The 14034-nt window shown below is 34.5% G+C and overlaps 1 protein-coding gene across 1 annotated transcript in view; it reads left to right on the plus strand.

Moving 5' to 3' along the window:
* The window catches only part of MALRD1 (MAM and LDL receptor class A domain containing 1), a 910872-nt gene that overhangs the window by 401154 nt on the left and 495684 nt on the right, over positions 1–14034 (plus strand). Inside the window, 3 exon segments of the mRNA XM_043967510.1 lie at positions 12084–12263; positions 12266–12292; positions 12295–12329. Coding sequence (XP_043823445.1) covers positions 12084–12263; positions 12266–12292; positions 12295–12329 — 242 coding nt within the window.

Consider the following 14034-nt stretch of genomic DNA (forward strand, 5'->3'; position numbering starts at 1 on the left):
AGACCTATTTGATCTTCAACCAGAAAACAACATTTTTGTTTTACTGGATTGATAGCTCTGGCAAACCTGTGCCCCTCTCCCACCTGGACCGCCACCACTCAAGGCTGCTTCCTGGTACCCAGCCTTGAGTAGACTTTAAAAAATTTAAATAAGAAAAAAAACTTTGAGGGAAAAACACTATTGTTGGAAGAAGCTAAGCATTGGATTTATACACGGATATAGAGTTTTAGCCATTAGAATAATAAAATAAAAGTTTCTTAGAGGTGGAAATATCTTTAGAGATCTTCTAATCCAAACTGCCACCCTATGTTTATGTTTCCATTCCATCATTCCTGACCAAAAAAAAAGCAAAGACTTCTAATATGGAAGAAAGTAAATTCTTTAAGAAGAAGCTTCTTAATAATGAAAAACTCAAATTATTGAGAATTTGTTTCTTATATAAAGCCAATTCCATCTCCCTGTAATTTTTGCCTATCAAGTAAATATTTGAAGACTATTTACTATCTTGTGCAGTGGAAAGAGTATTAGGTTTGGAATCAAAGGAACTGAATTTGAAACTTAGCTCTCCCTTATAACTTACCTTATGTATATCCACGGACAATTCATTTCATATCTCTGAGCCTCAGTTTCTTTGCATGTAAAATGAGGAGAATGATGTGTTGATCTATAACATTTAAATCTATGATTCGAAGTGATTCTTCTCATCCTTCCCCTAAGATTTTTCTCCTCAAATCCAAATCCAGAACTGTATATGATATTACTGGATTTCTGATCCCTTACTATTCCAGTCACCTTCCTCTAAGTTAAGTACATTGCTATGTCCCTTAATGTCCCTTATTAAAAGAAGCTTGATTCCAGATTGCAGTGGATATCACTTTCCTTGATAAAATCTCTCTCTTTCCCTCTCTCCCTCCCTCTCTCCCTTTCCCTCTCTCCCTTTCCCTTTCCCTCTCCCTTCCTCCCTGTGTGCTTTTGTGCTTGTGTGTGTGCACACATGTGGTGTGGTGTGTGAAAGTGAGATTTGCCCTGGAATATCATCAGAATAATCTTTTCCTTTTGGACTGGGTCTGTGATTCCATTGGTGAAGGGAAATCACAGCATGAAATTCCCTTTCTTTTCTCCAAGTGATATTCTTAGAGAACTGCTTGTGTGTACCGAGCGATTCAGTGACCTACTTAGAGGCAGGCAACCATGAAGTTTCCTGACTCCAAGGCTGGCTTTCTGTCAACTACACCAAACTAGGACCTGGACCCTTCATACTTGTATGAATGAACCACATTACTGCAGTAACTTTTCTAGCAGTTATCTAGCACTGCTGATGAATATTGGTCTGAGGGTTAAATAAAACTCTAGGAAACAAATATAAGTAAAACCAAGTACCCTCATCCTTTGTTCATACAATATTCTTGAAAAAATCTAAATGCCAAAATTGGTATAGATTTATAATTTATTCCTACAAATTTATCTCCTTAGAATTTTTATTTTATTTTTGGAGATTTCAATTGATTGCCCATTTTCCTATTTAGGTCTGGTAATGGAATTTAACTTGATAGCACCCACACATTTTATAACGTCCTTCATAAAGAGACCAAGATTCTCTAAATACTCCTCAATCGCAATTTAGGGGAACTAAATCAGTGATTGCTGATGAGTAAATTGGAAGTATTCCCCACATTTAAATTTGGGGGCTTTAGCTTTAGAATGGAAGCTTTGGCCTATTATTTGATGACAATTTTTGTTGTTAGGGTCCTCTTTAACATAGCCAAGATAAGTAAAGTATGCCTTATAGGAACCTAGTTTTTATCTTTTCCTTTTTTTTTTTTTTGTGAGGCAATTGGGGTTAAGTGACTTGCCCAGGGTCATACAGCTAGTAAGTGTTAAGTGTCGAGGTCTGATTTGAACTCAGGTCCTCCTGAATCCAGGGCCGATGCTCTATCCACTGTGCCACCTAGCTGCCCCTAGTTTTTATCTTAAAGTGTTGGTCAAACAAAAATCAAATCACAACACACAACTTACAGCTCTCTAAAACACATTCCGGATTCATTTTTTTGGCAAGTTGTGTACATGAGAATGAAATGCTTTCATTCAACTTGTAATGCTGCCATTGCTTTTCCCCCTCTAAATTCAAGAAAAGAGAAGAGAGAAGCTTGGAAAGTCATAACTTTAAAAATATATTTAGAGCCAATAGAATTGGGCTGTGCACTCATAGGGGCCTTGGTAAATACTTAAGTGACTGATGAATTTCATTCTCAGTGATTCCTTTTTGCTTTCACTCCAAGGTTTGATCTTTAAGATGATGGCAAACATAATCCTGACACACTTCTGTATTCAAAGAAAGAGGCAGTAGCCTTGGCCTCCTGACTTATCAGGAAGATTAGCTTCCCTAAGGCATTCTGGGCAAAAAAGCTCTGGTTTCAACCAGTTACTTTTATAGCTCACTCTGTTGCTGGTAGGGCCATATTTACTACCCTCCATGCATAATTATGTATAGTCAGACCACATAATAGCTTTGTTTAAAGTCAGGGAATAAAGGAAGAAATGTGAATAGAGAAAGGACACCATAAAGCTGAAAATCTGTGCTTGCCCCATCTTTCTGATAAATATCTTCATGCTTCTCTTGAATGTACTGTAGAAGTGCCATATAAATGATGGTGAATGTGGCAAACATTTGAGATATGCAGATGTTTAGAATTAATTTATTTTTAAATGTATCAAATTTTCAGAATTGCAATTGCTAACTCTTTATAAACCAAGAGTACATACACACACAAATAAAATTTCGTTATTTCATATTTGCCTGATCAACAATCCAGTAGATGCAAGTCCACCCTCCTTAAATCATTAAATGAATGAAAAATAACTGCACCTGTTTTAGAAGTATTGGGAATAAAAGGAACAGAAATAGTCAGAGGTGATACCTCTCTTGATGATATAAAGATCATTAAGCACAGAAGGCAATTAGCATGAGGTTTTTTTCACATGCCTTTTCCATGATGCTATATTTGATTCCCTGTTCATAACCTTTTCATTCTGTCTCCAGAAAGGATTCCCATTTCTGTTGTCCCAGAAATTACTCTGTAGTTAGGTTCACAAAGTAAAAACTGGAAAGGACTTAGGTCATTTATTCCAACATCTTTATTTCAACTAAATGGAAATTCAAGGCCAGAGAAGGTAAACATCTTGTCCAGGATAATAGAGGTTGAATAAGAAGGAGGATCTCAATCTAAGACCTTTTACTTTGAAGCCATTAGTGACCATTCCTCTATATAAATACCATTTCTACTAGTAGAATTAAAATGTCTTGAAGACAGGAATTGTTTTAATTTTATCTTTCTATCTTCAAGTCCTAACACAGTGACTTGTAAATAACATCAGAAGCTTTGTATACATATAAACGCATACATACATACATATATATATGCATACATATATACATATATAATGTCATATATATCATTATATATTTTCTATTTATATATTATATATAATTGATATATATTTTTTCTATATATACTGAATTATATAACTATATATATATAACTATAACTATATAACTATAACTATATAACTATAACTATATATATAACTATATATATATAACTATATATATATATAACTATATATATATATATATATATATATATAACTATATATATATATATATATATATATATATATATAGAATTAAAGTGGAATTAAAATTTCAAGAATAGGAAGCTACTATAAGGGTTCCTTTTCCCCCCTTATGTGTTTTTTCACTCACAGAAAATGCAAGTTTTGACTGTTCACATCTAACTGTAGCCAGGCAACATCAAATAATTCATGGTTGCATTTCTTCATTCTCCACTGATGATTTGGCATAAAAAAATTCTGGAAGCATATCTTCATATGCATACTTAAAATCAATAGAAAATGTTCACTTTACCAAGATTTGTTCTATAACCAGTTTTCAAAACACTTTTTATTATATGAAGTAAACTGTACATTTATTTATTGTATGTTTATTTAAATTGAGATTATACTCTTCCAGCTACAAACATTTTGATTTGCTTAACCAATCTTGCCAACCTTATCTGGAAGTTTCATATCCTTTACTCTAGGATCACTTTCTCTGTATGAAAAAAAATTACATTGAATCAATTCAATCTTTAATTCTAAAATAAATAAAATTATTAAAACATATTACAGAAAGCTTTTTACTCATATCTATGATTTATTTGGTCTGTTCCCTAATCAGTTTAGTGAGATTCTTATTATTGGTCTTTAACAGTTGTATCAAAGATACTTCTCCATCAAGTATTGGAATGGCCATGAGAATAGTGCTGATAGGTAAATCAAAATAATTTATTAAGTGAGATTTGTAGGGTAGGGAGTCGGCTTGGAGGACTCACTTTTCCATGAGCTATATAAAATGTCATGAGACTACCTTGGACCTTAACACATGCCAAGTGTTAGATCTAATACATGTCAGTGCTAGGTACTTGCATGTGTCCTAAGGAAGTAATTCATAGGCATTGTTTCCAAACTCCAAACTTTTGAGTATATTGATTGTTTGACTGATAAAGAGGGCAATATCCTCCCAGAATCTAGCTTTCTGGCTAAAGAAGAAAAATTCCTGAGTAGTGCTTACTCAAGGGAGTCTACAGAAGCCTTCTTCCTTAGCACAATTTTGAGTTTGAAAGTTTTTTTAATTGAACCTCCTTGGGAAAAGATGGTATTTTTCCTGCACATCTTACTTGGGGAACAAAGTCACATAGTTACCTATACATGCAGGCCTAATAAGAAGATTATTTTGTTCAGTAATCCTTAAAGTATTTTTACTTTTTAAGAAGAGAGCCTTCTACAGCATGGTACTATTAGACTTTGATGGACTGTTAAGAAAGGAACTTACTGGATTTGTTGGGTGGTTTTTTTTTTTTAATATTTCTTTAGCATTTTCCCCTAGTTCCATGTAAAAAAACCAACAAATGTTTTCATATCGATTTCTTAAAACTTTGTGTTGCAAATTTTCTTCCTCCTGCCTTCCCCACCCTTCCCTAAGAAATCAAGCAATTCAATATAATTTATACATATGCAGTCATGTAAAACATTTCTATATGAGTCAGGTTGTGAAAGAAAACAGACAAAATAACTTTATAAAGAGGAACTAACAAAAAATAATACTTCAATCTGTATTCAGATACCATCAGTTCTTTCTCTGTAGAAGAATTGCATTTTTCATAAGTCCTTATGATAGCATCCTGCTTATCATTTCTTTCACAATTACTATTGCTAACTGTTTTACCTTCCATCCTATTCCCTCCCCTTGATATTTACTCTATTTTTTGTCTTCATTCACCCTATCCCTCCTCAAAACTGTTTTGCTTTTTACAGCCCCCTCTCCCAGGTTGCCCTCACTTCCTTCACGTCTTCCCCCTTATCCTCTTCCCCTCCCATTTCCCTGCAGGGAAACATATATTACTATAAACACTTGAATGTGAATGTTATTCCCTTTTTGATCCAATTCTGAGGAGAGTAAGGCTCACTCACTCCCCTATTCCTTCCGATATTCCCCTCCACTCAATAACCTTTTTCTTTTTTCTTTTATGTGAGCTACTTTACCACATTCTGCCTCTCCTTTCCCTTTCTTACAGTACATTCCTCTTACCCCTTAACTTTATTTTGTTGTTTGTTTGTTTTTAGGGTTGGTTTTTTTTTTTTTTTTGGCAGGGCAATGGGGGTTAAGTGACTTGCCCAGGGTCACACAGCTAGTAAGTTTCAAGTGTCTGAGGCCAGATTTGAACTCAGGTACTCCTGAATCCACGGCCAGCACTTTAACCACTGTGCCATCTTGCTGCCCCCCCCCCTTAACTTTATTTTAAAGATGTCTTCTTGGGTCAGCTAGGTAATACAGTGGACAAAGCACCAGCCTTGGAGCCAAGAGGCCCCAAGCCCAAATCTGGCTCCAGACATGTCACTCCAACCTGACTGCCCCACAAAAAAAACAAGGAAAATTTTAAAAAAATAATGCTTTACAGATATCATCCCTTCATATTCAATTCACACCTTTGCACTCTGTCAAAATTTGTTCCTTTCAGCTGCTCTAATACTGAGAAAGTTCTTATGAGTTAGAAGTATCATCTTCCCATGTAGAAATGTAAACAGTTTAACCTTTTAACATCCCTCATGATTTCTTTTTCCTGTTTATCTTTTTATGCTTCTCTAGCATCTTTTATTTGAAGTTCAAATTTTCTATTCAGTTCAGGTCTTTTCATCACAAATACCTGAAAGTCCTCTTTTTCATGTAAAGTCCCATTTCTCCCCCTGAAAGACTATACTCTGTTTTGCTTGGTAGGTGATTTAAGGTTGTAATCCCCGTTCCTTTGCCCTCTAGAATTATCATATTCCATGCCCTCCAGTCCTTTAATGTAGAACCTGCTAGATCTTGTGTTATCCTGACTGGGGTTCCATAGTACTTGAATTATTTCTTTTTGACAGCTTGCAATATTTTCTCCTAGACCTAGGAACTCTGGAATTTGGCTATAATATTCCTGGGAGTTTTCCTTTTGGGATCTCTTTCAGGAGATGATCAGTGGATTCTTTCAATTTCTATTTTACCTTCTGCTTTTAGAATTTCAGGGCAATTTCCCCTGAAAATTTCTTGGAATATGATATCTAAGCTCTTTCCTTGATCATGGTTTTCAGATATTCCGATGACTTTCAAATTATCTCTCCTGGATTTATTTTCCAGGTCAGCTGTTTTTCCAAGGAAATATTGCCCTCTCTTTTTTTTTTATTCATTTGGATTTGCTTTATTGTCTCTTAATTATTCATAAAGTCATTGGCTTCTATTTACTCTATCCTAATTCTTAAGCAATGATTTTCTTCAGAGAGCCTCTTTGCCTCTGTTTCCATTTGGCCAATTTGGCTTTTCAAGCTGTTGACTTTTTTTCAAGACCCTCCTTCATCACTCTCATTTCACTTTCCATTTTTCTTTCATCTCTCTTACTTGATCTTCAAAGTCCCTTTTGAGCACTTCCATTTTTTTTCTTGGAAGTTTTGGATGTAGGAGGTTTGACTTTGTTATCTTCTTCTGAGGGCGTATTTTGATCTACCATGCCAACAATGAAACTTTTGATGGTCCATTGGTTTTTCTGTCTGCTCCTCTTGCCTGCCTATTTCTTGGCTTTTACCTCCTTATTAATGTGGAGTGCTTCTTCCAGGATGCACTGTCCCAAGCTACAGGGGGTCTCAGGTGGTAAGATTTAAGGAGAGGCTTGTTTTCAGCTTTCCTGTCCTGTAAGGAACCATAAGTCTCCTTGCTCTTTAACCTGGAAGCAGAAATCTTATTGAAATCTGATTCTCTGTGGTCTGTAAACATGGAGTAGCTGTGACCCTCCCCTACTGGGCTGCTACACTCATGTCCACTTCCTGAGCAACACAGCAGCCTTCCAGCTTCTGCCCTGCAGAGACCCCTACTATTTCCTTTTAACCAACCTCTGGACAACCTCAGTGATCCATGAGCTTGACTTGTTGGGTGTTATGCATTTTCTGGGGAGGTGGAAAAAGTACTGTCATTGATCCAATTTGCATTTTTCTTATTGAGTGCTGAAGACTGTTAGATATATTTGGGTGTTCTTATAATACATTAGAAGATTTTCTTTGAATGATTCCAAGTAGAAAAAATACACCAAACACAGAAAAAAAAAGATTTTTGGAGTCAGCCTCTCAGAGTGACTCTAAAATCTTCAAGTGATGGTATTAGAATTAGAGGACTGGGGGGGGGGCAGCTAGGTGGCACAGTGGATAGAGCACTGGCCCTGGATTCAGGAGGACCTGAGTTCAAATATGACCTCAGGCACTTAACACGTACTAACTGTATGACCCTGGGCAAGTCACTTAACCCCAATTGCCTCACCAAAAAAAAAAAAAAAAAGAATGTATGAAAAAAAAAGGGGTAGCTAGGTGGCGCAGTGATAGAGTACCAGCCCTAAATTCAGAAGGACCTGAGGTTCAAATCTGACCTCAGACACTTGACACTTACAAGCTTTGTGACCCTGGGCAAGTCACTTAACCCAATTGCCTCACACAAAAACAAAACAACAACAAAATAAAGAATTAGAGGACTGGGTCACAGTTTCTCTCTCTCTCTCTCTCTTACACATTGATGTGTATGTTTATACTTTTACATCAACTAATCATACATCTCCTAATTAGTAGCAAAAGTTTAAATTCATTTTGAATTTAGAAGAACAATTGGATTACTCTTTATTTAACCTGGATTTTTCTTCTGTGTGTGTGTTTTAAATTTATTGTGCTAAACTGTTTTCTAAAATTATTGCTTGTGATTTATATATTAATGGTTATTGCACCCATTTTGGTAGTAATCATTCATTCATTCATTATTAATTATTTCATTCATTTAGAATTTTCCCCAAGATTCATGTATAAAGAAATGTTCACATCGATTTTTAAAACTTTGTGTTCCTAATTCTCTTCCTCCCTCCCTCCCCTCCCCACCCCCTTAAGAACTCATGCAATTCAATACAAGTTATACATGTACAAACATTCATTATTAAGTAATATCATATATACCAGTAAAGAATTGATCATGTCTCCCTAACTTCTCATGATCTCAGGCCTTCAAACCTAAGTAGTTCTAATAGGAGGAACATACCAACTCAGAACAAGTGGCAGGAGAGGGCAAAAAGAGAGACTGACCCTGTTGTGGCCAAGGGTTTTATCCTTCTTAGATAGAGGCAGGTTGATCTAAGCAAAATGAATCACTATTGAAAATGTTTAAAAAGATTTGCTCTAGAGAGGATTTTGGATGCTGAAACAACGTATTGGGGTCTACTCCTGAAAACTGGATTCTGACCCAAGTTCTGACAGTGAACTCTTCTGACAGTGATCAATAAAGTGATATTATACATTTTAAAATTCCATGACTCCTTATATTAAGTGAAATAAGATTACTTTCAGAAATATGAGTAATTACTCAGAGAGTATGTAAGAAGAATGTCTATGCATAATGATCCATGTGCTCCAATTTATATTCTTTTGAAGTTATTTTGCATTTGTAAAAAAATTAGCATATCTCTTATTTTTTTGTTTTAATAACCAAACAGTGTAAGGATTTTAAACAGTGCTACAAACACTTTTACAATATAATTTTGTTGTACTCAAATACATCACCCTTTGCTTTCATGAATATTATGTGATTATAAGCACCTAATAAAGAATATAAAAAGAACATTAATTTATTGTCATTTAAACAAATTTCTAATGATTATCTATCATGTACGATGAACTGTGCTAGTCAAAGATGAAGATGATTCCAATGGTATGTTTCTTATCTTCAAGCAATTTTTCATCTCATTGAGGAGATAAAATAGGCAAATAATGCCACTAAATAATAACATCCTAAATAAACATAATAGAAAACAGAATATGATAAATATCAAAGAATAGATATGTAGTATTTTACCAGTTATGACAAAAAGCATTTATACAGTTGGGGGAATAAGAAACAAATGATTTAATAATGAGTGACACTTGAACTGGGCCTTGAAAGAAAAACAGAACTTGATACTTATACCTGTTTGGGAAGTCTTTATAGGAGAAAGGAATGTCTTAAAGAAGTAAATAGAGGTGGGGAAGTTGGATAAACTATTTGTAGATCTATGATTTCATCTTTGTGGACACTCCCTTAGTCTTACTCAGTGATACCATATTATACTATGCTATTCTTATTCCTGTTCCCTCAAAACTCTAAACTTCCACTCAAGATGATGAGGTTGAACCTTGGAGTCTTTTTAACATGATTAATCTTGTGAAAGATTCATTGCCATTTCTATGGCTTTATTTTAATCTCTCTTGCTCAATCATTCTTTATTCCCATCCCCACACCCCCAACCCCAGACATTCATTAATGATGTTGGGGCTTTATTTTTCCTAACTCATTTATTCATTTTTCTCCTTTTACATAAAATAATTTTCTTTTGAGAATTTTTTGCTTTTTATTTTATTATTTTCTCTAGTAAATTTGTTTCTATTTTTGAAATTATGTAGGGTAGCTGTATTTTTTAAATTGACCTCTACCTTCTCCCTATTGTGTCTCTCTTCAATGTGACATACTTCTAAGAAAGATGAATCTATACATGTCTTAAAGGCTCCTGCAATGAAAATATGAAAAGGTAAAAACATGTAGAATTTCACAAATGACTTTTTTTACCAGCTCACATATCTATAATTGTATAATTAACTGATTATAGGTGTATAAACAATTTTGTATATATATATATATATATATATATATATACACACACTACATACACACTACATATATGCATGTATGTATGACATACATAATATATAAAATAGGAAAATGTTTCATTACCAATATTGTAGATCATTCTTGGGAGGATGTCTAGCTCTGAGTCCAAGGGGAAAAAGAATAGGAATTCATTACAGATGATGAGATCTTTCAGATTGCCTTTATGGTTGGCTCTTAACATTGTCCTCATTAATGAAGGTTCTAGATCAGTATAGATGCTCCTAAATGAGATCCACAAATATTTTTTTAAATGAACTAGCAATTCACATGGAAGAACAAGAACAAATGTATGAAGGCCAATGGTTTATATTTTGACATGGATAAAAAGCCAATAGCACTTGTTTATCAGTAGTAACAGATAATATAGATGATGTACATAGTCAATGAACTGGACCCATAATTTAAAAGAATAAAAAAGAGTGGCCTAACTTGCACTGGGAAATTCTGTACTTTTTTAACAGAACAAAGCATCACTTTTAAGCAATAGATACCTTTTTTTAACAGAAGTATTCCTCTAGTATGGTTATGCAAAATCTCCAAAGAATCAAAATTCTAGGTGACCCAAAGGTTAATAGAAAAGATGCATGGTAGGTGTAAGTAGCCACATATTACCACTTATGACATGCATGGAGAATGTGACACAAAAGACAGACAGGAGAATTATGATGGCAAACAGAATAGCCCCAGTCCATACAATGTAAGAGAACAAATTGATGGAAAACTGGAGTGATATACTAATACCCCTATTGTGTTTTCATTTGTTATTTCCACAAAACATCTTCTGTAAGATTAAAAATGAATTTTTAAAACTTCTGTTAAGCCAAGAACACTGTAAGCTACACACTGATAAACAGAAAAGTAATACAGTCCCAGCCCATCTAAGTGGTAAGAGCACATATGTCTCCCATCCCATATTGCAAACCATTGTTGCCATTGACTAATGTATCTCTTTACCAGCCATGGAAACTAAGATGGCTTCTAGATCAATTACTTCCTTGTTGTGGTGATTTATATTAGTGAAACTTCCTTAGAAAAGAGTAATAGTGATCATGCCTTTTTCTTGCAATGGTTCTTTTCTTTTGTTTTCCTTTCCCCCTTTTTCAGTGTCATTAAACTTTTTTGAATGGGCAAAGAGGGAGCTGTTAAAATTGTATGTCATATCCTCTCATCTTTAACCTTTATTCTAATTTAGTTGTGGGTTGTTTTTTTTTTTTGGCCAGGGAAATGAGGGTTAAGTGACTTGCCTAGGGTCACACAGCCAGTAAGCGTCAAATGTCTGCATCCAGATTTGAACTCAGGTCCTCCTGAATCCAGGGCTGGTGCTTTATTCCACCATACAACATAGCTGCCCCCCTATTTTAGTTTTATGTTTATATTTATTCTTAGAAGCTGCTTTCATGTATATGTCTTAGTTGCAACATATTAAAATTTGTGAGTATCTAAATAAAGTAACCAAATCATAATATTTTCAAGTATAAAAGCTACACAATTGGTAAGTGCATGTCAATGGTCTTGAAAATGGATTTTGGAGTCAACTCTGTAAGGATAAGGTATTTGAATTAAAACATGCAATCTGCCCAACTTTTTTCCCAAAAGTCCTAATTATTTTTACAATCAGTTTCCCATTTATTAAAAAGTGACAGTTTTAAAATTTGTTCAGATATTAGAGTTCATCTAACCCATAAATTTCCTTCGTTTGGGGGGTTATTAATCTTAATTCAAGATATTTTCTTTGTTTTTTCCTACCTTTCCATTGATTTCTTTTTAGGTATATCCATTGGACGCTGTGATTTTGAATTTGATCTTTGTTTCTGGGAGCAGAATCAAAATGATGATTTGGATTGAATTTAAAAGCTGGCATTACTCCAACTATAGGCCACTGAGCCAATTGCTGATCACACCTTTCAAGACCCATCTGGTCATTACATCTTTATAAAGAGTTTATTTCCTTGCAGCCAATGAGAGGAGCCCTCATTTCTAGCCAATGATAAGCAGAAGGAGCAAAAACTGCAAGGTATGAAAAAGGAAAGAAAAACTTAAAGGAAATTTGCTAAACAATACCGTCAAATTCAGCAAATTGAATGACGGTTTAGTTCTATTCCCAAAACAAAACAAAATAAAAATAACAACAAACAAACAAAAACAAAAAAACAAACAAAAAAGCCCGGATTGTATTCACTTTGGAATATTATCAAGTAGGATGAAATTGGGTTTGGAGGAAAAAAAGGGCACATGATGGAGGAATGTGTCCTATAGTTTGAAGATGTGCAGGAGATACAAACTCAGCATAATCCCCTGTACTAGAAAGAAATGTCTACATTTGCAAAAATAAATGACATTGGAAGGTAGTACTTGATTAACTGGCAAAAAACAGTAATGAGGTCAGAGTAGAGCTGGACTAGTTGGGAATGATGTCATGGAGGAAGGAGAATTTGTTATTTCATTTAGAGCTAGAAAGGAGTTTGAGTAGACATAACTGTGAGTTTTTAATTGGACCATGAAGGATGGAGAGGATTAAGTATTATAAACAGGAAGGACAATATTTCTAGAGATTGGAGAATAGCATGAATAAAGGAATAGAGGTAAGAATAAATATGAAATATTGGTCAAGCCAATGAGGACACCAGCCTTTCTGGAATAGACATCACATTGAGGTTAAGTAGGATAGAGAATAAGGTTTTATAGGGTATATGAGTCCAGATTATGGAGGCTCTTAAATGTAGGCTGAAAAGTTTGGACAAGTATTGCTCAAAATCTTTCTAAAAGTGTGTTCCTTTTTTTCTTCTTTAGTAAATATAACATAATGAACATAATTCTGTCTTGAATCTTTATTTTTTTTTATTTTTCTGAATGGAATGGAGCTATTTTTATGGTTAAGGATTGTACCTCCTGGTCATCATTTTGAATAACAGATTTCACTGTAGAATTTTGTATGAGCAGTCGTAGGCTCTGGAATCCCAGCTCACTTTCGATTGGTTCCAAATAAAATGCTCTGAAAACGTTTTCTATGTATACTTTGAACAAATGCCTGGTATCAGCACATTTAGTAACCACACTTACAATGTTTACTTTGTTATTTGTCATTCTTCTTAAGTGAAATGCAGAAGTGGAAGAATTGATGGCTAACTGAAGATCTTGATTGAATCCTGGTTGAGATTTCACTATATTACTCAATATGTGATGACTCAAGGGAACTAAAAAGACTAGGTCAAGTCAAAGTTCTTTTTTCCAGCTTTGGATGTTCTGAATGCTTAATTTTGGTAATGACATTCAAGAATCCAGACTCACTAGAAAGTATTCCATTCCCCCATCTCAAGGAGTCCCAGCTTCTCTCAGGCATTTGGCAGTGATTAGGCCCATTTTGATAGAGCAGACTACTGAAAGTATAACTTTTATTTCTGAAATGAAAATTGTGATGATCACCATATTATTACTGAACTCTTTGGTTTATAATTTTCAAATTGTAATGGTAATAACAATAGAAGCAGGCTTAAGTTTCTGAACACCTTATTCTTCCATATGAAAATACAGCAAAGAATTGCTAATTCAGTGAGATAAATGTATTTTTTTGTTTACAATTTTATTTTCCAAAATACATGTAAAAACAAATTTTGACATCAATTTTTAAAATACTTTGTGTTCCAACTTCTCTTTCCTCCCTCCCTCCCCCCCCCCCCGCCCCATCCCCAAGAACTCAAGCAATTCAGTATAAGTTATAA

Source organism: Dromiciops gliroides, chromosome 5 (genome assembly GCF_019393635.1).
Source record: "Dromiciops gliroides isolate mDroGli1 chromosome 5, mDroGli1.pri, whole genome shotgun sequence".
NCBI lineage: Eukaryota > Metazoa > Chordata > Mammalia > Microbiotheria > Microbiotheriidae > Dromiciops > Dromiciops gliroides.